This window comes from Desmodus rotundus, chromosome 5 (genome assembly GCF_022682495.2).
Source record: "Desmodus rotundus isolate HL8 chromosome 5, HLdesRot8A.1, whole genome shotgun sequence".
Taxonomy (NCBI): domain Eukaryota; kingdom Metazoa; phylum Chordata; class Mammalia; order Chiroptera; family Phyllostomidae; genus Desmodus; species Desmodus rotundus.
The window spans coordinates 13,182,881-13,210,322 of record NC_071391.1 but is presented as its reverse complement, the minus strand read 5'-3'; the positions used below and the strand labels follow the sequence as shown (position 1 = coordinate 13,210,322).

The 27,442-nt window shown below is 39.1% G+C and overlaps 1 protein-coding gene across 2 annotated transcripts in view; it reads left to right on the top strand.

The window, feature by feature from the left end:
• CSTPP1 (centriolar satellite-associated tubulin polyglutamylase complex regulator 1) overlaps positions 1-27,442 on the top strand; it is a 156,194-nt gene that overhangs the window by 15,496 nt on the left and 113,256 nt on the right. For both annotated transcript variants that reach the window (XM_024558873.3, XM_053924201.2), the window contains exon 2: positions 14,928-15,030. In XM_024558873.3, coding sequence (XP_024414641.2) covers positions 14,928-15,030 — 103 coding nt within the window. The remainder of the gene's footprint in view (positions 1-14,927; positions 15,031-27,442) is intronic.

The following is a 27,442-nucleotide window of genomic DNA, read 5'->3' as shown; positions in this document are numbered from 1 at the left end:
TTAAAAATAAGCAAGTAAAATAAAATTGAGATCTCAGAAATAGACGTCAAAGCACAGATCCATTTAATCTGTGATAAACTAGGTACAACGAAATAATGTGAAAAATTCATTAGTCGAGATGAATTGGAGGGAATTAGAAAGGAATAAATTTATATTCACACCTCATACCATATGGTGAGATGGATTCTAGCTGAATTAAAATGTTAAAATACTTTTATAACTAGGAGAAAATAATAAAGTATACTTGCCCCTGAGATAATTTTATGACATAAATCAATAGTAGATATTTGAGGGCAGATGCATGTATAGATAGGATTTTTAAAAAATTTCTATAGGAAAAGCAACAAAGATAAAAGGAAAGTGACAGGATATGGAAAATCATGATGAATACGATAAATAACAGTTAACATATGACATATTAAGAAAATGTACGAATTTATGTCACAGGACTAAGCCCCTTGAGGATAAGTTGTCAAAGGAAATGATTTAAGAGTTTATGAATGTGCGGTATTCTCTGTAAAAGTGAAAAATTAAAGTTAATCTACATGTTCATCAATAAGGGAATGGTTGCCCTGGCTGATGTGGCTCAGAGGATTGAGCTCCAGCCTGTGAACTGAGGGGTTGCCAGTTCAATTCTCAGTCAGGACACATGCCTGGGTTGCAGGCGGGGTCCCTGGTAGGAAGTATGCAGGAGGCTGCCACACATTGATGTTTCTCTCCCTCTATTTCTCCTTCCCTTCCCCTCTGTCTAAAAATAAATAAATAATAAATAAATAAAATAAAGGGAATGGTTAATATGTTATGGTATTTCTATAATATAACCATGCAGCCATTAAAAATAATGAGTTATTATTATCCAGCCTTTAAAAAAATGGAAGTATTAAATGAAAAAAATAAGTACATGAAGTATTAAGTGAAAAGTTACTGAATAAGTTCAGTGTGATTACATTTTTGTATAAAAACAAGTTAATGAATGTTTGCAAATATATGTAGGATCACACACAGAAAATGTCCTGGAAGGATGTAGATCAACCTGGTCACAGTGAAAACTCTGGGAAATTGAGTGAAGAGAATGCTTACAAGTGAGGAAGTCTCACTTTTTACTTTATGCCGTTCTGTATTGTTCCAATACCCTTCTGTATTGTTGCTTCTACAATTAAAATTTTAAATCCACATAAGAGGAAAGATAACCCAACTAAATACTGTATTCAGGTTCACCAATAAGTTAAGTTTTGCAAATTAAGACACTTTTGAGCCCTGGCTGGTGTGGCTCAGTGGATTGAATGTTGGCCTGCAAACCAAAGGGTCACTGGTTTGATTCCCAGTCTAGGGCACATACCTGGGTTGCAGGCCAGGTCCCCAGTAGGGGGTGCACAATAGGCAACCACACATTGATGTTTCTCTTCCTCTCTTTCTCCTTCCCTTCTCTTCTCTAAAAATAAATAAATAAAATCTTTAAAAAAATACACTTTGAATCAGTTAAAATAAAAAGCATTATATTGGTATATCTGCAAAGAAATTGGCCTCCTTTTCTTGAAGGTGGTAGTCTTTCTGGGGAGCAATTTAGTGATATATAACAAAAGCCATAAAAATGAGCATCTCTTTTGATTCTAAAACCTTACTTCTGGGAATATATCCTAAGGAAATAACTCAAAAGAAAATAAATTGTCTGCATAAAAATATTTATAGCCATATTATTTTTTAATAAAAAACTGGAAATAATCCAATCTGAGGCAGATACAGTGAAATATTATATCACTAAATAATTCATAAGACAACTTTATGTATATGTAAAGAAGCATGTAGGAATGAAGCTTTTTTAAAAAGTAGAAGTCCAATGTAAACAAGTATACATTGATGAAGATGAAAAGGGACCATAGAGATATGAAAATGCTTACTATTTTAAGATAGAGGAATTCTGTATTTAAGTAATAATTCAAAATGCAATAATTAATTTTTTTAAAGATTTTATTTATTTATTTTTAGAGAGAGGGGAAGGGAAGGAGAAACAGGGAGAGAAACATCAATGTGTGGTTGCCTCTCGTGTGCCCCCTACTGGGGACCTGGCCTGCAACCCTGGCATGTGCCCCGCCGACTGGGAATCAAACCTGCGACTCTGGCTTGCAGGCTGGTGCTCAATCCACTGAGCCACACCAGCAAGGGTGACATTATAATTTTTAAAATATTGGATGAATTAATAAGATTGCTTTCAGCTCCATGCATATGAAATCTCAAGAAAATGAAATTGAAAATAAAGTTCTTTGATCTTTTCCTTCTCCTAACACCATTCAAATTCTTCTCCTCAGTTTAACATTTTTCTTAAACTAGGTCCATTAATGAGCCTTTCTACTGGGTTATTTTGTTTTGGAAAGACAAAGTATAAATTCAGAGAAGTAGAAGAGAATGCAGTAATTTCATTCTCTGTATCTGTTTATATTATACATTCTAAAAGCAAAATGTTCACTTAAGCTTAATGAGGCTTCCCAACACTTTACTGGAGTGTAAAGTGTTCTCCCCCATGATCTACGGAGGAAATTAAGTTGGGGAAGGGTTAAATACCTTGCATAATTCCCCCACAATGCCCCAGGGAGTCATCTATAGCACAAGGGTTAGAAACCAGGTCTTACATAAAGAGACCCTCTTGCTTAGGCTGTTCAGCCTGTGTGCCTTTTGGGATGGCAGTACAGGGCTGAAGTCAATTCGCTGTGCAAGATCCGGACTGGAGGTCAGTTCAGCTTGATGAGTCGGATGATTGGAGCTGTGTAAGTTTCCTGAAGGAGATTTCTAAAATGAACTGTGGAAGTGTCTTGTACCACCGACAGGTGGGACCTGATAGAATCCGACCTGGATTGTCCAAGGAGAAGTGGCCATTAGAGAGAAATTCTACCTCCTTGCTGCCTGTTTCTTTATGTGCTGCCTGTTACTTGTTTATTTTTCTGTCTAGTGCAAAATGCAGGATCTGGAAGGGAATGGTGCTGTCATCAGTTCTAAAATTAAGCAGAATGTTTCCTCAGTTAGTAAATGGAAAAATTAATTTTAAAGGATCTTCACAGAAGTTCTGTGAAATATAAAGACATTGATTTGTGGTCTACTTTGCAGTCATGACATTTATGTTTATATCAATTAATTAGTATTAATCATGATCATTTTAAACTTTCTAAATTTCTCTAAGAATGCTCCTAATTTTGTGATTCAGTGGAAAATATTTATACTCATGAGATTAAAGCTCAGGCGTTTTGCCCTACCACTTACAAGCTGTATGACCTTGGACAATTTCCTCATTTGTAAAATGGAGATATGAATCCCAGTCTTCTCTGACTCCTAGGTCAATGCGATAGTGTATGTGGAAGTATTTAGTAAACTGTTGTTCAAGTTATGAAAGTCACTGAGACCTTAACCCTGTTTATAACAATGGTAAGCACTGGAGAAAGTGGTACATTTCTTAAATGCTTGGATAGTCTGGAAACATTCTATCTCATCCTAGCATCCTACCCAAACAAGGGAATAGGCCACTGAGCCTTCTGATTGGTACAATTAGTTCGATCCCTTTATTTATACTATTGGGAAAATATGTAGATGCTTTATGTTAGTTATAATTCAGTAATCTGATTCTCAGTACTTAGATTATCTTCCAGCCAACCATTATGTTAAAGAAAGTTAACTATTATACGTATTTTCACTTATCATCTCACTTATTATACTTATCATTACTTATGTCACATATCACCTTTATTATAGGACAAAAAAGTATTTGTAATTGTGGTTATGATTGGCACCAGAGAACTGAATGGACTCTTGGTAGGATAAAAGAAACCTGGATAGTATCATTTGACTATTCCATTTTAACATTTATGTCCATTCAGGCAGTATGAAAAATATTTGAAAATAATTCAGTTGTAGCTATGGTTTATTTTGCCTGCTTTATTTAAATAAAAACTTTGGCAATGTGGTTATAGAAAGAAATATGGAGAATTTTTGGGCTTCATTGGAGCAAGCCCAAGAACTTTCCACCATTGGATGGAGAGGGAGAACGATGAGGAAAGACTTCAATTTCTTTATTTGTAAAATAGTGGGAGTTGAATGATATAATCTTAAAGTCCTTCCACTCCTTAAGCTTTTGTGATTTAGGAGCAGTGGTAAGAATAGTAATGAAGTGACTGGCTGCTGGTTTCCAGGTCAGTTCAACCAGGAAAGGCCAACGGGGCAGTCTGGGGGTGGACGTCCTGGCTCCACGTTCTGGTGAAGAGGACTGGTGTGTTCCCCGGAGATTGAGGAGGACAAGGAATGTTCAGGTCGGGGATTTGCGGGGTCCTGATTGTGAAAGAAGACAGCTGAAGTGCTTCCAGGGAGGGAAAGAGATGCGAGTTTGGGGTTGGTTTGTTTTTTTTTAATGTGTAGGCCAGGAACTCTCGGGGGAGCTAAAATGAGCTTAGGAGGTTCCTGAATGCTCTAAAATTATACACAACATATTAAACTATATCCACTTTTTCTGTGAGAAAACTTTTGTAGCTTAATTAGATTCTTATGATCTAACACAAAAGCCACTCACTCTTAAAAATTAATGACAAAGACTCCCAGTGATTAAAGTGGAAAAAGGGCCCTTCGGCCGGTGAATATGGTTTTTGTGAGACTTTCAGAGGAAGCTAGGTTTCAATCACAAGATTCACAAAAATAAGGGGAGAGAAAAATATATAGCATGGAGAGGAATTTGCCGCAGACAGTTTTGAGTCGTGGTTTGCCAGCATTGGCTGTGTGACCTTGGCAAATTAATAAGCTCCCTAGGCCTCAGTTTCCTCAGCTGTGAAACAGGAATATAAGTATCTGCCTTAAGTGGTGGTTGTGAAGATTGAGATAATGCAGGTTGAATAGTTAATACAGTGCTTGGCACTTAGTGAGTGTTAGGTACATTTCTCCCCTCCCAAGGTTTTAAATTTTCTGTATTTATTTTAAGGCCTTTATTGTGTATTTCACTTTGAAGGACTGGTCCTCAGTTAAGTCCATCTTCAAAGAATTGTTCAGTAATACACTCGAGGTGATTATATCTTATTAAGTGGTTAGTTTAGAGGGCCTTTCCTATGCAGATTTGTAAGCCGGGTGTGTAATAATTGCACATGGGAATTGTTGCCGGGCAGCACGTGTGCCTGAGTGGTGGTACATGGCTTGCATTGTAATGTCATCAGTGCAAGGGCCAGCTGGCTGGACATGTACTGCCACATGGGCCAGGGACTCCATTCCTCAACAAAACAGCCGCCAGCACCAGGGTTAACAGAAAATGACAAACCAGGCATGGATGAGGGAGGCGCCAGCAGAGCAGCGGGATGTCCTTTGATTTGCTTCTGTTATTTGCATGTCTTTCTTGTGATGTCTGTGAAATGTTTAGAATGACAAAGTTTTTAAAAGACCTGCTGACTCCGCCTGAAAAATGTGAAAAACCTCCCGTTTAGAGACCTATTATGTCCAGCTAGCCTGCATTTTCTATATCTTTTTCTTCATTTTTTATTAATGCAAACATTTGCATGAAGACAGAACCTTTGTTTCTTAAAGAGTTCATCTGCTCCTGCTGCTTGCTGGCCCTGCCATGCAAGAGCACAACAGAACCTTTGTTACCCTTTCAGCAAAGCTGTTTATGAACGGTGGCTTACTGAGGACTGCTTCCTGTGCTGTGTGCTTCCATTTTGTCTAAAAAGAAAAAAAGAAAATAGTTCTTGGAGTGAAAAGAATTTGGACTTTCTTTTATTCATGTCCTGGATGTTGAAATGACAAGTAGCCCCCAAATTTGTAAGGAACTGGTAATTGCATCGAATGCATTTTTTCACTTTACCTTGAACATAATGAGGCTCTTAGTAACAATGGAAGGAACAAGTGCTTTCTCAGTGGAATAAAGAGAAGGGACAGTTAAAAGGCAACAGAAAGAGGAGTTGAGAACAGGACAAAAGTGGCTCCCTGTAAGAACCCTCATATTGTAGCAGAATGTGTTTTGGTACTTAGAGTTTTCCACCTGGGAGGCACAGTCCTAAAATGGTAGAGTTGAGTAGAGAATATCCTCGCAGTGTATAAATAATGATACACTCTATGTATTCGTTTAGTAAATATTTGAATGACTGCTATGTGGAAGACATTGAGTGGTCCCAGGTGTTATAGAGGATAAAAGATAAATGAGTCATGGATCACGTCTGTATTTAAGGAGGAGGACAGTAATAACCATATATAACAGAAATAGCTATAGTTAGGTAGAAATAGAACAGAAATAACTATATCGAGGTAGAAAGTGCCATTGGACATACTAGAATAGGTGTTTCAGGGAGTTCAGAAAAAGGGGGATTGCCTCTGGCTGGGAGAGAACCAGGGAACTCTTCAGGAAGAAGCTGGCATTCTAGTTGGGCCTGGCAGGAAAGGTAGGCTTGGACCATGCAGCGTCCATAAGAGTGTTGAGTCGTAAGAAATTATGTTAGTTTGGTAAAAATAAAGTCCAAAGTATTATAGGGCACTTTGAGGTTTTACACCATTAGTTTAGATATGTTCAGCTAAATTAATATGTGGGCATGTGTTTTCTATGTAAACCAAGCTGGGGTCTCTGTCCGGCCTATGCTGTTCGCGCTGAATGACTTTTGTGCTCTTCAGCCTAGGCTATAAATATCTGTAAATACCTACACTGGCACCCTTTACTTTCATATCAAAAATAGAAACAAAGGGATTATTGAGCATTATTACAAGCCATATTCCATAAGTATGGTGTAGACATGGTTCTGAGTGGGGATTTGACACATGAGACCCTCACTGAGAAAGAATCCCCACCTTCTAACAGAGGCAGTGTCATCCAGCAGAGAGAGGATCAAGGATTTGAAGCCCATGAATCTCAGTGGCCTTAAATTAGAATTCTTCTGTGAGTTGTTGTGAGTGCCAATGAATTTTTATGAAATAGTTTGAACGTAAAGTGTCAAGTTATTAATGTTATTACATTAATACCTTGTTGCAGTAATATCACTAATCCATATATTAATAGTTAAATTGCATATTACCTAATGTAATTACTAATAACTTATAAGTGCATGGTTTGCCCCAAAGGCTACAATCTTTGATGACTATACAGCACAATTAATTATCACCCTGTAACTTTAATATTTCCCGGCCTGACATAACATGAGTGGTACATGATTTATTCCATAGTTGTCAATTTATAGGGTTTTTTTTTAACCTGTGATGCATTCTGGAAAATAGTTTTTTGAAGGTTTATGGAGTTGATCTGATAAGTATACTGCTCTTTGAGTAACTATTTTTGCAAAGCTATTGTCATGAAAATTTTACTCGGATTCTTCATGTGTCCCATAGATTGTAACTGTGGGAAACTGAAGTGCTACTTTGGATTTCTCTGACACTCAGGCATTACATTTTGTTATGGTGAGCTAGCTGAGTGCTTTAAGTTTGGGCCTTTGTAAATGCCTCCTTAAAAAAATTGCAAGACTCCAATCTAATAATTCTGTGTTATGAGATTTAGGCTGGAAATATGGAAGCAGTAAGATTTAAGCAATTAGCCTGAACTGGCATCCCCAAAATATCAAAAATCACCAGTTTTAGGAAGGAGGAGGGAAGGATTCATGGTTGACTAGAGACTGTTTGAATGTCAAAGCACTCAGCTTTGTACAGCTGTTAACTTGTACAACACCTCTGTTGGTTGAGGTGAGTGAACTCGCTTTTCCACTCCCACTTTACACAGAGGTCTTTAGTCACTGCCAGTTTTCTGGTTGTCACAGGTGATGTTAACGCATGTGTAACGCTTTGTTTGCCCCTGGCTTTTTTTTTTCGTGTTTGAGTTTGACTCGCTGTGTAGCAGCGCTTTGGTGGTTCGGACGCCTAAAAGCAACATATTAGCTTTTCTGTTTTATAATTAACTATTAATGTAAAAGGTCTTTCCTTAACTTTTAAATGCATTCTTAGGGAAGTCCATTTGCTGTATGTCATGCTGCATAGCTCCTTAAGGGCTGCAATAACATAGTACAGACCAAAGGCCTGGATTCAAATCCTGTCTCTGCTGCTTACTAGATAGAGCTTTAACCTTTGGATAAATTACATGTATGAATCTTCCTTTTCATCTCTAAAATTGAGATAAAATACCCATTTCATTGCATTGAGAATTAAATAAATTAATACCCATAAAGTGCTTAGAATGCTGTTATTTAGTGGGAACTGGGATTGGTTTTTACCTTTTTCTGTATTGTTTGAATCTTTAAACATAATTATATGTGTAATTAGCCCTGGGTGGTGTAGCTCAGTGGATTGAGAATGGGCTGCAAACCAAAGGGTTGCTGGTTCAATTCCCAGTCAGGGCACATGCCTGGGTTGCAGGCCAGATCCCCAGTGGGGGCCACGTGAGAGAACCACACATTGATATTTTTCTCCCTCTCTCCCTTCCTTCCCCTCTAAAAATAAATAAATAAAGCCTTTAAAAAAATTACGTGTGTAATTAGAAATAAACATTAAAAAAAATTAAAGATCATACCAGTACTTCAGCTATCTAATTTACCAATTAATCTTCTTTTCTAGTATTAACAATGGAAAGCCAGCAATTTCTAGGTGATACAGTGTTAAATGGGATACATTGTAGGTGTTTAGATTTTCTTGCTTTTATTTTTGTTTTTGGGAGATAGTGGGTTGTGGTGGAAGTACATGGGCTTTGTAGTCAAATTTAAATTTGAACCCTAGCTCAGACATTTATTAAAACTTTGAGCAGGTTCTTTAACCTCTCTGAGCTTCAAAAAAGTTTATTGCCTACCTCATTGGGTTGTATAAGGATTGCATGTGCTAGCTTTCCTCGTTTCCCCATCTCCTTGGTTAAAGGAAGTTGTTCTCGTGTGGTCGAAGATCAAAGATGGTCGTGTATGGGTGATAAAATATTTCCCCAGAGCATAACATACTGTATCCCTAGATCAGGGCATACCAGTAAAGATAGAGGATATAAATAATTAATTTTAGAGGTCTATTAATTTTTTAAGCCATTAAGCTATCTATTTATACTTTACAAGATCAAGTAATGAATCATATTTATATGTAATTTAAATATAGTAGTTTATAAATGATATTGAACTTGAAGTTTCTTAACAGTTTACACGACAGGTTGTTGGTTAACAGCAATAGTTTTCTTAACTCAGAGGATGGTCTTAATTTAATTCAATATTTATGTGCGCCAACCAGCATCTGAAGCTCAGAGGCTTCAAAAACCAAAATTGTCTCAAAAGGACTCTGGCAAGGGAGAAAAAAGTTAGATTTTTTTTCCTTTTTATTGAATTTATTGGGGTGATATCGGTTAATGAAATTACATAGGTTTCAGGTATACAATTCCATATTACATCATCTGTATAATGTATTGTGTGTTCATCACCCCAAGTCAAGTCTCCTTCCACCACCATTTATCTCCTACCCTCTTCTACCTCCCCCCACCCCCTTTTCTCTCTGGTAATGACAACACTGTTGTCTGCGTCCATGTTTGTTTGCTTTTTTTCTTAATCCCTTCACTTTAGGAAAAAGTCAGATTAAAGTTGAATGTACGTATATACTCTGCTTTTCTCTTACGCTGCTATTGCTATAGTGTGTGTCTATTAATATCACATATAGTAATTCATGTGAATATTTCTCCAGTGAGACTCATTTATTGTAGTATAGGAACTTTGTATTAAATAATAATAACAGTGGTCTAACTAATGTTATAGTAGAAATTCTAGGTCCCTCAAGCAAAATTTCCAGATGTGACCCCTTATCATTCAATTGCAAAAAAAACCCAGCTGATACTTTGATGGTATTTATGCCTTGGTAGGGAGTAAAAAGAAATAGTTTTGGACCATATAAATTAGAGCTTCCTGAGTAGCAGTTAATAAGTGAATTCTTCCCACAATTTTAAAGGCTATAGCAGAAATAGGTGTACGGTAATGTGTATTACTATATGTGTAGGGTTCCATACAGCCCAGGAATTTTTGAAGATAATCTATAAATATCCTTGGTTGGATGAACGGAGTTACGTAAGTGATAGAGGGCTAGAGTAGGTTGGTCTCCTGGTGTTCATTAGTGTTGAAACCCTATTGTCTGGTGAGTGTTGCAATGTCTGGAGGGGTACATAGTAACAACTAATAATAACAAGAATAATAAAAATAGCTAATATTTATTGCACAGTTACTATGTGCCAACCACTATGCTAAGATTATTACATTATTTTATTTACAACTTTAGATGGTAGGTGCTATTCCCTCTTTTTATAGAAAAGGGCAGATGGAGAGATTAGGTAACTTGCTTAAAGTTACGTAGTTAATAATTGCCAGAACTAGAAATCAAATAGAGGTCAGCCTGCCTCCAGAGCCTGTGCTTTTAACCATTGCAGTAAATGGCTATGTCATTTTAATCTGTAGAATCAGTATGTAACAATAATAATATAATCATTAATATGTTGCCTTTTGTATATGTGTAACTTTTCTCTGAAGAAGTTTATTATTAGACATATTATTCTTAATATACCCATTTCATAAAGACTTTATTTATTTTTAGAGAAATGGGAAGGGAGGGGAAAAAAGAGGGAGAAAAACACCAGTATGCGAGAGATACATCAACCAGTTGCCTCTCACACTCCCCCAACCAGGGACCTGGCCTGCAACCCAGGCATGTACCCTGACTGGGAATCGAACCAGCAACCCTTTGGTTCACAGGCTGGCACTGAATCCACTGAGCCACACCAGCCAGGGCCATACCCATTTTATAGCAGGAGTGTCTGTGGTATAGAGATTAAGAGATCAGCAGGAGGCGATTCAAAGAACCAAGAAGTTTTTGGTTTTTTAAAAAATTTGTATTTATTTATTTTAGAGAGAGAGAGGAAAGGAGGGGGAGAGAGACAGGAACATCAATCTGCTGTTCCACCTGTTTACACATTCATTGGTTGATTCTCATATGTGCCCTGACTGGGGATCAAACCCACAACCTTGGCACATCGGATGACACGCCAACCAACTGAGCTACCCAGCCAGGGCAGAACCAAGAAGTTTCTGATCCCCAGTTGCCTTCACTTGGGAGGTTCATGTAAAGATCACCCAGTGTTTCCTCATATTTCACTTAGATTTTTCAGCGCAGCATGTCGAAGTTATAAGTGCTTATCTCAAACAGCGATGCTATCTAAGCAAGATGCGGACACATGGGCCTTAAGGATGGATTCAGAACAATAGAGCCTTCTGGTACATGTTAGAAAATATACTTAATTCTGGTCTTGTGGAAGTTGCAGCAAAGCAGAAGAAAAAAAATCCAATCTAAAATGTTTTTTTCTTTTACAATAAGGTGCCTAGATATCTTTTCCCTCCAGGGGTGCAGGTGTGCAGTTTGTATTCTTTAATCATTCACACAAATTAAAGCTTATTCCTTTGCATTTAAAAAATAATATGAAACGACATTCTCCATGTTTTATTGCCAGGCAAGAGCTTTGAACTCCTGTCTCATTGAAGTTTGATAAACTGCAAGGATTTTCCAGGGTTGGGTGGTGCCCTTAACCACAGAGGGAACATTGGACTGATAAGAGCTGCAGGTGAAGGAAACCGCCAGGGAGCAGCAATTAGAGAGAGCTCTTCTCACTGGCTTGTGTGAAATTCTTGGAAGGGAGGAACCTTTCCCTGCCTCTGCTGGCTCTTTTTAGCTTCTCTTCGCCCACAGATGAAAAGAGCACCAGGGCTTTCTGTTTCCACTTTGTGAACTAGGGATGGGTGAATGCTTTGTGGTGGGGTGGATAAGTTCTAGCTTCATGCAAATGGTGATTGGCTTGCACACCTATGCAAGTGGGGACAGGACCCCACCCCCGCCACACACACACATGTGAGTTCACATAGAAACGAGTGGACCACATCTCTCAGATGACTTTATCATCAACATATACCCCCGCCTTTGTGCTGTGGTGTAAAGATCATATTTACTTCCGAAACTAACTATGAAATGTCAGTGAGGAGGCAGTATGGTATAGTGTTAAGAGCATGAGTTCTTGGTACGAGGCAGACTTTGGTGTGAATCTTGGCTTCTCTTTTACTAACTGTGTGATCTTGAGGAAGTTACTGTAATTCTACAGATCTCGGTTCTCCCATTTGTGAAATGGAAGTAATCAAAGTACATGTCGGAGGGCTGTAGTGAAGACTAAATGAAATAGTGCGTGTAAAATAAGGAGTGCGGCAGCGGGCACAGTGTTTGATGAGTTGCACAGGTGCTCAGGCTTGAGAGCTGTCGTTACCATTATTGTGTGTCATACTAACGCTAGACGGCTGGTAGCTAGATGAATACTGAGCAGGTATGGTCCTTTATTTTTCTTCCCCCCCCCCCCCGCCTGCCCCACTTTCTTTATAGGAGTACAAAACTACTTCATTTTAATTACTTTGAAAACATTTCTTCATTGAAGGGCTTTTACATTGACTTTCAACCCTCGGAGTTAGGAAAAGTAGCATGATTTGCTTCTGAGTATGGCAGAGCTCTTTCATTTCTGCCATTAAAAAAAATTCTTTGATAGCCTTAGATCTGAGTTGTAGAGGTCCATACAGCCCAAGGGACGTTTCTGTAAGGTCAGGGGAAGTGGGCGGAAGAAGGGAGAGGGAATGAAGAGGTGAAAATGTAGCTGATTTGAATGTTAGCTTGGTCGTTTTCTCTCCCAATTTAATATGTAGTTAATTATAAAACAATTACCACCAGAAATTTGCATGTATTATCCCACAGCTTCACTCAGTTTGGTCCTTTCTTAGAGAAGTAGTTTTCCAGTTGGAAGAACTGTTGATGAAGCACTGATTTTGTCTTCACATCTTTTTGGGGGTGGAGGGCTGGAGAATGTTTGCAGTGATTGATGGCTGTTAGTTTTGGGAAGCACTGAAATCAACAGAAGAAGTAACAGAATGTAAACACGTCGTTCACATGGACTTCAGGCCGGTGCAAACTCGGCAGAACCCCAGGTCGCCGTTGTTCCACGAGGACCTCTGGAGCACAGCTTGGGTAGATAAACTTACTTGCTTTATAAGTTGTGCGGGACCACCAGGACTTTAGGAATCATGTTTTTGAAGTACTCATTTTTATTAATTTTAGGTAATTACTCCATATTTTCTTGAGGGATAAAGCTATGAAAGAGGCAGATGTCCATCTTGGCAGCAGTTTAGTGGAATTGCATTCTGTCAGGCTATTCATCACTTTTGGGTTTTTTATTCTCACTGCTCCAAAAGAAACTTGTAGTTTTTTAAAAAATGTTTTTGGATGGTAAATGGAAAATGCTGAATTGGAAGTTTTTGTGTGAAGCGTGCCTAGTTTGCCATTGTCATACCTGCAGATAAAATTCAGGGAGGAGGAACAATCATTTGTTGAGCACAGGCTGTATCAGAAGCTCTGGCCTGTGCTGTTTACTGAAATAGACCCTCCATAGCCCTTTGAGACGGGCTTTTAAGAAAATACATTATCAAGCCCAACCTAGTGTGGCTCAGTGGACTGAGCCCCGGCCCATGAACCGAAAGGTCACCCGTTCCAGTCCCAGTCAGGGCACATGCCTGGGTTGTGAGCCAGGTCCCTGGTTGGGGGCACATGAGAGGCAACCAACTGATGTTTCTTTCGCACATCGATGTTTTTCTCCCTCTCTTTCTCCCTCCCTTCCCCTCTCTCTCAAAATAAATGAATAAACTCTTTTTAAAAATACATTATCAAGCAACCCAGACACTCTGGCATTTTACATGCATTGCCTTATCTAATTCTTACAATCCTTGATTGTAGGTACTAACAGTATTATTATTATAATAATGACAGTGTAATAGTATACTAACAGTGATAGTATTTTTTTTTAAGATTTTCTTTATTTACTTTATTTACCAGTGACCTTTTGGTTTGCAGGCCAGCGCTCAATCCACTGAGCCACACTAGCCAGGGCCAAACAGTGATAGTATTATTATCCACATTTTACAGTGAGAAAATAGGCTTGGTGAATAATTTGCTCAAGGTCACACAGCTAGGAACTGGTAGAGCTGAAAATAGAACTCAGGTCTCTCTGAACTTCAGAGCTCACATTTTAAACCACTGATTCTTAAACTTCAGCATACATAAGAAGCACTAAGGGTCCTTGTTAAAATTATGGGGCTCCAGTTAGAAATTTAGGGTCACTAAGTCTGGAATGGTGCCAGCTTATAAATCTGCATTCAACAGGGGGGCTGCAGATCAACAAGTTAACTGACCACATTTTGAGAAAAGGATGAATTATGTTTCCACACAAGTGCAGATTAAATAATTATCTAATAAGCTACCAAAGACAGAGCCATGATTCAAATCCATTTCTTTCTAATTCCAACACACAGGTCCTTTCTGATAAGGCCATGATTAATTTGCACATTTACCAGTCACAACAAATGCGGAAAACACAATTTCTGATAAACTGAGCAACATAGATTTCATGGTCTTATTCTTTTCCAAGGTTACTTAGCTTATACACCGGTTTTCATGGTTCTTGAATTTTTCAGTGGCTTTTTTTTTATTAAAAAATTGAGTTTTCTTTCCAATCAGATAATTTATGCTTTAGGCACTCTTCCCTGGGGTAAGTTTCTGAGGCATGCAGAAATTGGAAGGGGGTGGAAGGAGGTGGTGGGAAGAAAAGAACTTCCAGGTGTATCTGCTTAATGGTGCCAAAGCTCCTCTCCAGCTCACCTTCACCACTGAAATGAAGGGTTGATGCTAATACTGACAGCCAATCAGATGGCACCAAGTCATGTGCTTCATCATGTCCCCTTCTCCCCTTCGGGACCATAGCTCCGTTAGGGCCAGCAAGTTTGGTTGGCCTATTTCAGTCCACTTCCTGGGAGAGAGCCAACACCTTGATGGACTTTCATGACCTCCCACTGGGATGGGGAGGACTTTTATATTTTTGTCCCTCTTTCACTTTTCTCTCTTGCTTGTCTCTGCAGCTCAGCGACATGTCCTCACGTACATGGAGGATGCAGTGTGCCAGCTGCTAGAAAATAAGGAAGATATTAGCCAATATGGCATTGCCAGGTTCTTCACCGAATAGTAAGTACACGAATGCTTTGCAAATGGGGCGAGCCCAGAGGAGGCATCTGGAGGAAGGCAAGGTACATGAAGAATAGAGCAGGGCAGTGCTGAGTGTGTAGTGGCAGTGAATGCTTAGTTTTGATAGGCTGGCCCAGGGCTGCCCTGACATGTTTTGGAACGTGCCTTTGGAGCAACTGGTTTTGCCCAGTGATACGCATCATGATGGTCAGTGACTGCAGAAGCTCAGCAACTGCTTGTTTGATCTAGTGGATCTGTATCTTCAGGTCCCCCTTACAGTTTTTAACCTTCTCCGTGATTCAAAATATTCACTCTGACTTCCTTTAGTTAGTGTACCTTTAGCCTGTGTTTTTCACAGCTGGCTTTTTTCATTGAAGTGTTTAGGATGATGTTCCTTTGCAGTTGTCTTTCTGTAGGAAGCTGTGTTAATCACATGATTTAAGAATATTTCTAGAGGCAGAACATCTTTCTTAGGTTATGTCTTTGAAGGGTTGTACTTCTTTGTAAAGTGTGCTTGGAGTGTGTAGAAGTCAAAATGGTTACTACTTTTTTAGCATCCTAGAACTGATCAGATAATCACTTTAAATCACCTTGGATGACAATCACCTTGGTCATCCCAAAAGGATTTGCTCAAGAAGTACAAAGCATTATTTTTATTACCAGTGTGCCATTACATATTTATATAATTATTTGATGTCTCCTTCCTTTTGTTCTAATTTATTGGGAGCATTCTAAGAAAGGAAGAGCCACGTCTTACAGGCTTCTGTTTAAGGTGAATTGTGAACTTAAGTCTGTCCTTCCTGAAAACAGGTTTTTTTCCTTTCTATTCCCCAGAGGTTCCTTGGAGATCAGACAAGTATTCCAGTGGCCTAAACTTGAGTTGTTCTTAGGGAAATTCTTGCCTCTCCCAAACTCTTTTGCTGAACCATAGGTCTTGCAAATAAAATCTAGATTTCTTATGGACTGGAATTTCAAGTTTCTGGGAAAAACAGGCTTTCTAGGAGCAGAGCTGGTCCCTGCTTCCAGTCTTGTAAAGAGGATAAAGTAGAGAAAGGAAAGGAATCTCACTCCTTCCCATGGTGTGGGAAGCAAACGAGGTGGTCAGGGAATAAAGACTGAGATTGAATAGCCTTGCTTGCTTTTACAGAACTGACAAGCCTAGGGGTTAAGTTTCTAGGCCATTTAATCTGTACCAGCACTCTTGAGACTCCTTGCCAAGCGAAATATGATTCTTCTGGGGCAATACTTCTTCCTGGCTTTCTTCATTCTCCGCCCCCTCACCCCCCCCCCCCCCGCCCTCACCACATCCATCTCCTTTAAAAGTCTTTTCCCTGTTACACTGGTTCCTTGAGGGTAGGCATCTTTTCTTCTTCATCTTTGTATTCCCAGTGCCTGGCACAATGCTTACCATACAATACATGTTAGATAAATGTTTAATCAACAGCTGTACCTATATTTTAAGTTACTGCATACTGTACTCTTATTCTTGATCTTGTTATTAATAAAGAATATCTTTGTTTTTCTCTCTTTTGCTTATTCTTTTTGATAAAGCTCTATATTTTGCCATTTATGAGGCTGTATCCTATGTGTATAGTGCTCAAAAGCGAATCCCAGAGCTCTGTGTAATGGATACTGAGCTCTACAAAATCAGCAGTAATACATAACTTTCAGAATGCTATTGATTATAGCTTTTATCTACCAATACACAATTGAAAAAACTTAACATTTTCCACAGCGCTCAGAGAAAGCTGGTTGCCAAACCTAGTTGTTTCTTCTCCTCAGGAAACTAAAATTATACAGTCAGTGTGAGTGGCATGTACCTGACACTTCTGTAACTCTAAGACGCCATATGCGCCTGAGGCAAGTTATTTTTGGAAGTGAACTAGCATTAGCTCCAAAATCCTAAAGAAAAAAAAAAAGAAGACTTGAAAGATATGGATGTCTCATGGAACAGGAAGTAGTATTTTGTGGATAAGGCCTGGATGGTAGAGGCTAGTGATTTTACTTTGATTTGTGAATTTTATTTGTCTAGTGAAAAGCCTTCTCTCTTAGTCCTCTTTTTTTTTTTTTTTGATTCATAGAATCCTAACGAAGTGGGAAGAGCATACACAGCCCTAGGAAGCAGAGATCCTTATCCTCATAAGTCCTTGCTCTATAATCTTGGGAAAATTTCTGAAATTTTCTGAGCTTCAGTTACCTCATCTCTGAAATGGGTATAATAAAGTCTTATATGCTAATAATAATATAATAATTCTATTTTATAGTAAATAATTTTTATTAAACTATGTCTCAGCCACTATAATTCCTTGAAGTAGGTACTTTTATATTATCTCTATTTTATAGATGAGAAAATGGACTCAGGAAACTTAAGATAGCTTTTTTTTTTAATTTTGTTTTTTTATTTTAGAGTGAGGGGAAAGGAAGAAGAAAGGGAGAGAAACGCAGATCAGCTGCCTCTTGCAGGCCCCCAACCAGGAACCTGGCCCACAAACCAGGTGTGTGCCTCCACCTTCGAACTTTCAGTCTGCAGGCTGGCGCTCCATCCACTGAACCACACTGACCAGGGCTTAAAATAGCTTCTTTAGGTTCACAAGCTAATAAGTGACAGAGTTAGGAATCAAGTCTTGCCTGTGGTTCAAAGCAGTATCCTCTGCTGCCTCCAAGTTACTATCCTGCCTAATGTTGCTGGAGGCCTAACCAGATAATATTTTGAGGTTTCTTCTAGATATACTTTCTAAATTCCTTGAATTTGCCCTTATGAACTATTAATAGTCTTGTCTGGTGACTAAAGTTCATTTTCATTTTAATATTTAGTATTGGCCTTTTGGGGGGATACAATTGGAGCTGTCTCTAAACATTAGGAAGCATTTTCTTTTTAATCCTCACCGAGGACTTTTTTTTTTTTTTTTGCTTTTAGAGAGAGAGAGAGAGAGGAAAGGCGAGAAGCAATGATTGGTTGCCTCCCATATGCACGTAGACTGGGGATCAAACCCACAACCTTTTGGTTATGGGATGACACTCCAACCAACTGAGCCACACCGGCCAGGGCAGGAAGCATTTAAAAGAAAATATGTTAACAGAAAGTTTCCATCTCCCAGTTTCAAGTTCACACACTGAGATTTTCGTAAGTTTAATGATGGATGGTTTACCTTTAAACAATGATAAAAGCACTCTTCAAATTGTTTGTGGAAGGCTTTTCTGTTGAGTTTCTCTCCTGGGTCTGCGAGCCCTCTTCCCTGTGCTGTCCCTCGCTGGTGTTTTCCAACAAATCTGTGATTGTTCCAGCAAGTCTGGGTCAGCTGTGAAACACTAGTAGCTAAGCTGTGCTGTGCGTGCGTGTCTGCAGACTGTGAGCGCTTTAGATCACACTCCTCTGGGCACTCCCGAAAGAAGGGTCCTGCATCACAGAGGATTTTCCTCTATGTTGTATACAACCTCTGCCTCTGAATGTTGTCTTTCAACCAGCGAAAGGTAAAAGGAACTAGTATTCAGAGGTGCCACTCCAAGAATAGCCCAAGTGTCAGCCCCAGGTCAGGACCTCTGCAGAAGTACATCCAAGAAAATGAGGCTGGAGTAGCTGTAACTTAGAAACCACAGCAGAGTGTGACCAGGTTTTGTGGCAAAGATAAAATGAGAACTGTGGTTTTTTAAGACATTGGAAAATAATGATGAGAGAAAAACAGGCTGAAATCTGAGAATTCCTATCAGCATTGAGAACCATTCTTTACGGGCTAAATTGATAGTTACAACACTGCGGTATCAGGGAGCTTGGCCTCCACATACTAATATAGAAAAGAATGGTGCTCTGCGGTCTCGGTCGGTGGCCCAGGAAGGCTCTTATGATCAAGTGTCTTGTTTGTTTGTTTGCTTGCTTTTTAAATGATGATTGTAGCTTCTTGGGAAGTTTTTGTGATGACTGTTTTGGTGACAAGTACACAAATTACCTTCACTGATGGTTTATTTTAAGGAGATGTGAGAATATAAGACAGCATTCATTCAGTAATTATTTTTGAGCCTCTACTATGTGCCTATGTGTGCTAGGCAGTGGAGACATAGTGGTGAACAAGACAAACACGATAATTACCCTCATGAACCTAAAGTTTCAGTAAGGGAGATAGTCATAAAGCAGTATATTGATGATGACGACAGTAGCTAATAGTTAACAAATACTTGCTCTGTGCTAGGCACTGTTCTAAGCATTTAACATGCATTATCTCATTTTACACATTACACAATACATTTTCCACATTAGGAAATTCAAGCACACACAAGTTCTGGAATAGTATTCCCAAGTCACAGCGCTGATTACTGTAACAAGATAAATAACAGGGAAGCAACCAGGGCAATGTGATAGTAGCACGTCCAGGAAGGCCTGTTGGAGGAGATGGCATCTGAGGGCTTATCCCGTCAGAGAGCCAGTAAGTTAACTCAGCTCAGGTGACTCACCTTTTCATTGTCTACCTTTATTACCTAGGCTTTCTGTGTCCAAAAAAGATAATTTGATTGATTTTATTTGCTGCTACTCAGAATGAAATACCCTAGGTGGTGGTCACAGAAAGCTACCTTACAGGTGATTGGCCTCCCTTATGCACTACTCATATGTGATATGTGAAAGTAATAAAACTTTTTGTTATCTAATATATGGTATAAATATGGAGATGAAAATCTTCATCAGTTCTTAGAAAAGTCCATTCTGATACGTATGAATCATCAGAATTCAGTTGGGAAGTTGCATACCTTTTTTTAATATATGTACTCTTGTAAAAGGTACTGATATTAAACTCCTTTTTTTATTGTTTTGATTAGGATAAATTCATGAAATGCAAATAAAAAAGATAGATTTCAATAGTGCATATAACTAATTCCTTGAAATATAACTCTAATGAAAACAATCCATGATTGTAAAATATGTATTATTTCTTTTTTTTTTTTTAAACAGGTGCTCTAAACCTTATGAAAAAATAACCCACTTCTCTCCTAAGTAATTAGGGCGTAAACTTTCAGTTCTAAAGTTGGCAGGTTTTTTTTCAGGATTACCCACCATCCAGCATTTAAGTAGCGTTGTTTTGGGTTCTCCTTGTGCTCATGGTAACGGAGGAGTGGAGATTTGGAGCAACAGGAAACACATCAGAACAAACCAGCCTTCACTGATTTCCAGGCTCATGGCTTTGAATGAGGGATGGACTTGAGACTTTTCTGGGCCATTTCTGCTCCTTGTTTTCCCTACTTATTGTTGTCAAATTGAGCCAAAATATGGTGTGCTGAAGAAATAGTGACTAATTCTATTACAGGCTTCTTCAAAAGGGGTAATGCTTCTCCTCCCCCACCCCATCTTTTTTCCACAGTTCCGTTCTTAGCTGGAGCTAACACATTGTAACAGAAAATTACCCATTTCTCATTGTCAGCATCTGGATTCTCACAGACTCAGATAATTGCCAGGAATAGATTTTGCCTTGAGCTAAAGCAATCCTAGCCTCACTGTTACTGGCCCAGGCTCTTCTGTGAGCTGTTGTTTGTGAACTCTATAGAGCGCTCTGGTCCTTTTCTGTATTACCAGAGGTGTTCTATAGCTAAAGGACTCCAACGAGATGTGGTAGTGAGTTTAGAGTTGCCAAAATCTATTCTGAAGCTTAAAAACCCAGGTCCACTGAGGATATAAGAAGCTACTTATTTGCTTAGAATTCATCCCTCTTCTTCAGTCCCTTCATGTTTTGATTACAGGAAACCATCCAGCAGCACTTGACCTGGTAACTGAGGAAGCCATTTCACAGCCCACTGGTCCCCTGACTCATTTAGAAGTCAGAGTCAAAGGTTATGGAAGTAATAATTGGGCCCAGATTCTCCCCGTCAGGAAAGACCTTCCTTCCCCACCCCCTCTCTTCTACAAGTTAAGAGAAACTTAGCTCTTGTGAAACTGTTCTTTACGAAGAAATGTAGGAACTACATCCTTGCCTGAAGTATTCTGAAGACCCAGTGATATTATTTCCATTTTCATGGGAGCTGCTTTTATATGGGAGCTAGCATAAAATTAGTTGTAATTCTTCACACTAAAATATTTTCCCTTAGGGAATTTACCTGATTTATTTTAATCTATAAGAAATATGAAGAGTCTTTACTCGGTCCAATCCACGTTCTAATACCCCTTCCCATGCCACCGCTCTGACAGTTTAAAACGTAGCTTCGTCAACAGGGGAACAGTTTGAATCCATCGGCGCTCTTAATCTCTTCTATGATTCGCTCAGAGCTCTAGATCTGGGGCGCTGGCAGCACAGGCCTGGCACGAGGGCAGGAAAGAATGACACAATCTGGCACCTTTAACCAGAAGGTTTTAATGAACCGGCATGGGGGTGGCAGGGATGGAGGGGAAGGAGGAGGGACAGTTAGGATTTTGGCAGCCACACAAAGGTTCTTCTTCCCTGAGAAAATGAAATGAAAGTCAAATGAATCTTCTCTCTGTTCCTATGATTTGCTAAGATGTTTGTCTGTCTCTCAGCTTCCAGCTCTGTGGCAGGTGCATCTTTGCAGTCAGTGACTTCCTCACAAAACAAATTGTTTCTCAGGGTCCCTCAAGAGGGGTCATGTTCAACTAATTTCCTGCCTGAGGCCATAACTGTGATTCCTTTCTTCAACTATCAGATGCACTTCTGACCAGCACAGTGGAAACTGTCTTATCAGAAAATATCTTGAGCATGTAAATTTATTTTAGGACATGTTTGCTGAGTTCTGGGGCTGCAACAGTAGTAGTTTGGTTTCTGAGGTGGCCGTAAGAGCAGCCTTAAATTCATCCCTTTATCATTAAATAACATTAACAACAAATGCCTTTGTGAATGTCCTTATGTTACATTTTGAAAGTCAAGATCATTGCTAGGAATAATACCTATCTCATACAGTTGTGTAAATCAAGTGAAATGACATGTCTAGGTACAATGTCTAGGTAGATATAATTCATTTCCATTATATTTCATATCCCTTTAGTTCCAGTTTTATGGGATTTTTGCTTCTTTCCTACTTCATGGGTGTCTTAGAAAGTGATAGTCGTCCTCTTCTTTCTCTTTCAATGGTGTCAGAGTTGAAACTCTTGAGGACTTTTGGTCTCTCTTGTTTTCTGTAACACCTTTTGCTTACCTTGCATTTTGTGTACTTTTTTTGCAGATTAAAAGCCTTTGATGATTTCCAGCTCAACTACTAGCCATTTGGTGTTACCCAATTCACTCATCATTTAGTACATTCAGAGAACAGCCTAAGAAAGCTTTTCTATCCTTCCCCCTCCACCTATAAGCCATTTTCTCACTTTCTGTCTATACCCCCTTTTCTCTGGTGGCCAACATTAAAAAATTCAAGTTGTAATGGGAGACCTGAGCCAGTCAAGTCTAGCTAACTTGTATTGTTCCTCCCCTTAGTTCTAGCGCCACAGTGATGTGCTCAGGGTAATGAAAAGCAGACATTCTCTGCTGAGGTCATTGCTCCTCGTGCTGGCAACTTGCTCCAGGAAGCTGTTTATCTGTGCTTGCTGAGCCAAGTTCCAGCCTCCAAACGGTTGGAATGTATTGAGAAACCACAGAGCCCAAAGAGAGAACGTTACACAGGCGGTTCCAGGCAGGGGGAGTGTATTTACGCCACACAAGCTGCAGTTTACATGTGTGGGGATAATTGTTCATCTGCACACTCTCATACTTCACCTTCTATGCATCACACGTGCCCTCTCAAGGGGTTTAACCCAGAGAATTGTGCTGCTATGCCAAATTGCCCTGAGCTTGCCATAAGGAAAAGAAGGTATTATCAAAAATTTTATGTACAAACCACCTTTTTAAGGTAGTATTTTTCTGAGTCAAATTTAATGTTTAGAATATTAAGCCACATAGGCCTGATCTTTAAAGCATCCCTAAACCCTGTTCCTTGCATGGTTTTTCCAAATAAGTTTTTTTAAATCTGTTTACCACCATATCAAGTACGGTTACAAAGCTTTAAATATGGCCTACATCAATAGGATTATAAATTATGTAATCTGGTTTAGGAGATAATACTTATTTTTTTTATTTTTTAAAGATGAGAGCACTTTATCAAAGGTATATTTGCAAATATAAGAGACATCGCATTCTAAGCTCAATAAAGCCAAGTGGCAAATAAGCTCTGAGGTCTTGTAGTAAGAGGAAGGCTGTGGCGTCATTTGAAACAAACGCATGTGTGTGTGTGTGTTTTTATTGTAGTTCAAAAACTCATTACAGTGAGCCTCAAACAAGTATCCAGGGGATTAATATGATGTTTTTTTCATATTTGATGATCATGGGGATGGAGCAAAGTTGTCGATATTAGTGATGTCAGTCCTTAATTTCCTATTGGGGCCAGCTGTCCCTCCTCCAGAAAATTAGTCTCAGCCAAAGAGGAGCTCTCAACCCCTCCCCACCACCATGAGAGCCTTACATAGCCAGTAACTGACTGACACACAGGCATTAAAAGGACTGGTCCCCTTGTCTCGAAATGGGACTGGTGTGGAGGTGCGATTCGTGCTCCAGAGCTCGCTGTGGGATCAGGCTGAACCCGGGTCCTCCTCCGATCCCATCCTGCTTCTGTCACTCTCCCCAGAGTACCCCTTCAGTAAGTCATGGGCACCAGAACCCTTGTCTCGGGCTCTGCTTTCAGGGAACCTGACCTGAGTTGCCTATTGCCATTTTAGAAATAGTGTTTGTAATGAAATTACTAGAGTATTGTTAGTGGAAACTTAAACGAAAGTGTATTTGGGTGAGTCTGTGGAAAGGACATCACAGCCATGTGCTGTGTAATAATGACATTTTGGTCAATGACAGAGTGCATGGTGGTCCGTAAGGTTATACTGTGCAGCTAGGTGTGTGCAGGCTCTACCACCTAGGTGTGGAGATAACGTTTACTGATTAACAAACAATTAGAGGGCAGAGGAAGGCCTTATATAATGGCATTACGTTGTGCTCTGAGAGTAAGAAGAAATAATTGGTACCAAAGTAATTAAATAAGTCATTATATATAGAGGAGTTTGTTTTGACATGTGTGATGGTTAATTTTCTGTGTCAACTTGACCAGGTTAACGTGTGCCCAGATAGCTGGTAGAACATTATTTCTAGGTGTGTCTGTGAGGGTGTTTTCAGAAGAGATTAGCATTTCGGTTGGTGGACTGAGTGAAGAAGATTGCCTGCGCCAATGTGGGTGGACATGATCCCGTTCATTGAGAGTCTGACTGGGACAAAAAGATCGAGGAAGGGTGAATTTTCTTTTTCCTTGAGCTGGGACATCCATTTTCTTCTTCCTTGAGACATGGTTGTTGGGCCTTTGAACTCGGACTATAACTTATGCCATTGACCCTCCCTCTGTCTCTATTCTTGGGCTTTTGGACTTGGGCTGGGACTTACAACACTAGTTCTCCTGGCTTTTGGGCCTTCAGACTGCCTGCCAGTTGGTAGGTTGCATCACACCAACTTTTTTGGTTCTCCGGATTGCAGATGGCAGATTGTGGGACTCTTGGCCGCCATAATCACAAAAGCCAAATCCATAATCACAAGCTAAATCTCCTCCTATATATAATTATATGTATACTGTTGGTTCTGTTTCTCTGGAGAATACTAACTAATGCAACCTGGAAAGGTGAGTAGAATTTGGATGAGCAAAAAAGGAAGAAGAAGTCTTTGTATGTGATATGAAAGCCCTGTAGCATAGTGGCTAAGAACACAGACATTGGAGTCAGGCCTGCCACTTACGAATAGGTGATCTTGGGCAGGTTGCATAGCCTCATCTGTAAAGTGGAGCCATATATAAAACAGGAAATTCCATGTTACACAGTTGTTGGAAGGATTAAATGAGATCGTAAATGTCAAGTGCTTAGTGTTCTACCTAAGATATATCCTATGTCGAATTAATGAAAGCTACTGCTGCTGCTGTTCATTCATTCAACAAGTATTTACTGAGTGCCTTTCTCTTAGTGTTCTAGACACTAGGGGATTCAGCAGTGAACAAAATAGCCAATGAATCCCAACCTTCATGGAGCATTCGTTCTGAACTAGCTTTCATTCTGAAACTATCTTTATTTCACCCACTTTCCTCTTGTAATAATTTTAGACTTAGAAAAAGGTTGCAAAAATAATAGAGTTCTCATATCACTTTCACCCAGCTTCTACTAATGTTAACATCTTTTCTAACCGTAGCATATTATGAAAATCATGAAATTATTAATTGAAAACTATTAACTATCTATAAACCTTTATTTTGAAGAGCAGTTTCTTTTATAAATTCTGGGTTGACAGTTATTTTCTTTTTTTTTTAAAGGTTTTATTTATTTAATTTTAGAGAAAGGGGAAGGGAAGGAGAAAGGGAGAGAAACATCCATGTGTGGTTGCCCCTGGAGCACCCCCTACTGGAGAGGTGGCCAGCAACCCAAGCATGTGCCCTTAACTGGGAATAGAACCAGCAACCCTTTGGCTGGTAGGCTGGCGCTCAATCCACTGAGCCACACCAGCCAGGGACAGTTATTTTCTTTTAGCACTTAGTATATACCATTCCATTAGCTTCTGGGTCCCACTGTTTCTGTTGCGATATCAGCTATCAATCTTGTACACCTTTGAAAATAATCTGTCCTTTATCTCTGGCTACTTTTTGGATACTTCTTCTTGAGCTTTGGTTTTTGGTAGTTTTACTAGGATGTGCTTCAGTTTGCTTTTCTTTATAGTCAAACTATTTGGGAGTCTTAGTGCTTCTTGAATCAAAAACTTGATGCCTTTTATCAGTTTTGGCAAGTTCTCAATGTTTAGCTTTTCGATTTTACTTCTGTTCCACTATCTTCACCCCTGGGACTTCAATGACATAAACATTAGGATAATGACATGTCATTTTTCACGATATCCTCTGTCTCTTATGTACTTTTCTGTAATTTCTATTGTTTGTCTTTTATGCTTCATTCTGGATATTTTTAACCAGTTTTCCAGTTCATTAATTCTCTTTTCATTTATGTCTGATTTGCTGATAAACCCATCTACTGAATTCTTGTTTCTAATTAGTGTTTGTTTGTGTTCTGTATCTTTCTTTTAATCAATCTGTTGTAAATATAAAAGAAGGAAAAATAGAAATCGCACGCTAGGGAAACTGAATAATTGAAAGTTAGTTTGAAGAAAACTTAGGATTTAGTTACTAGTGTTTCTCATACTTCCCTTAGTATTGCCCTCCATAGTGCTTCATTCTTTCTTATTTTTATTCCCAGAAACAAAGAGGATGTTAGTTAGCTTTACTTTGTATAGTTTATTCCTATAGTTTATTATGAAAACTTTACATCGTTTAAGTAATGCTTTGTTTGTTTTTTAAAGACTTTATTTTTTAAAAGTAGTTCTAGGTTCACAGCAAAATTGAGAGGATTGTAGAGATTTCCCGTATTTTCCCTGACCCCAGACATGCATAGCCTTCCTCATTACCAACATCCCTCCCCAGAGCGGTACAGTTGTTACCGTTGATAACCTACACTGACACATCATTGTCATCCAAAGTCCAAAGTCTGCCCTAGGCTTCACCCTTGATGTACATTCAGTGGGTTTGGGCAAGTGTGTAATGACATGTATTCATCATTATAGTATCATGCAGAGTATTTTCACTGATCCAGAAATCCTCTGTGCTCTGCCTGTTTATCCCCGAACCTCACCCCAACCTTCATTGTCCTCATAGTTTTGTTTTTTTTAGGATGTTATATAGTTGGAATCATACAGTGGATAGCCTTTTCCAATTATTGTAGTTTTTAGTTCAAGAATTACCAATCAGTTCTTTTTTATGGTTTCTTTATTAGATTTTATCTTTCATTTGCTTGCACATAGTAAAGTATAATTATTAAGAAGTCCACAATTTATTATTTAGATTCCCTGTGGGTCTGTGTCTATAATCAATTCTCTCTCTTGTTTTTTTTAACTCCATTGTCTTATCTTGTAGTATACCTTTTTCTCCTTCTAGTTGAGAGCTATACATTGTATATGAAAAATTATAGAGGTAATGTGAGGCTTAGAATGATGTTATCTTTCTTCAGAGGGGATTTACATTCATTTCTGGCAGGTGGCCTGAGCACTAACAATCCTGGATGACCTCAGTCCAGTCGGGGACTGAAATCATTTGAAGCCAGGTGTAGGTATCAGGTAGGGCTGATCTATTTCTAGGTATAGCTTTTCAGAGTGCCAGCTAGAGCCGAAGATTTACCAGAGTCCCTGTCCCTCGCCTGAGTGAGTCCTGAACTCCAGTTTCTTTTACTACCAAGCATCAAGAATCATTTGAAAACTCAGGAACTTAACTTTAATTCAAAATTACTACCTGCTCAGTCTAGCAGCTGACTCTTTTATGACTGGCAGAGGTCCCTGGAGCTAGTAGTGGGTGCAATAATACATTATTTTGGAAGTAGTGATAAATATAAATGATATTA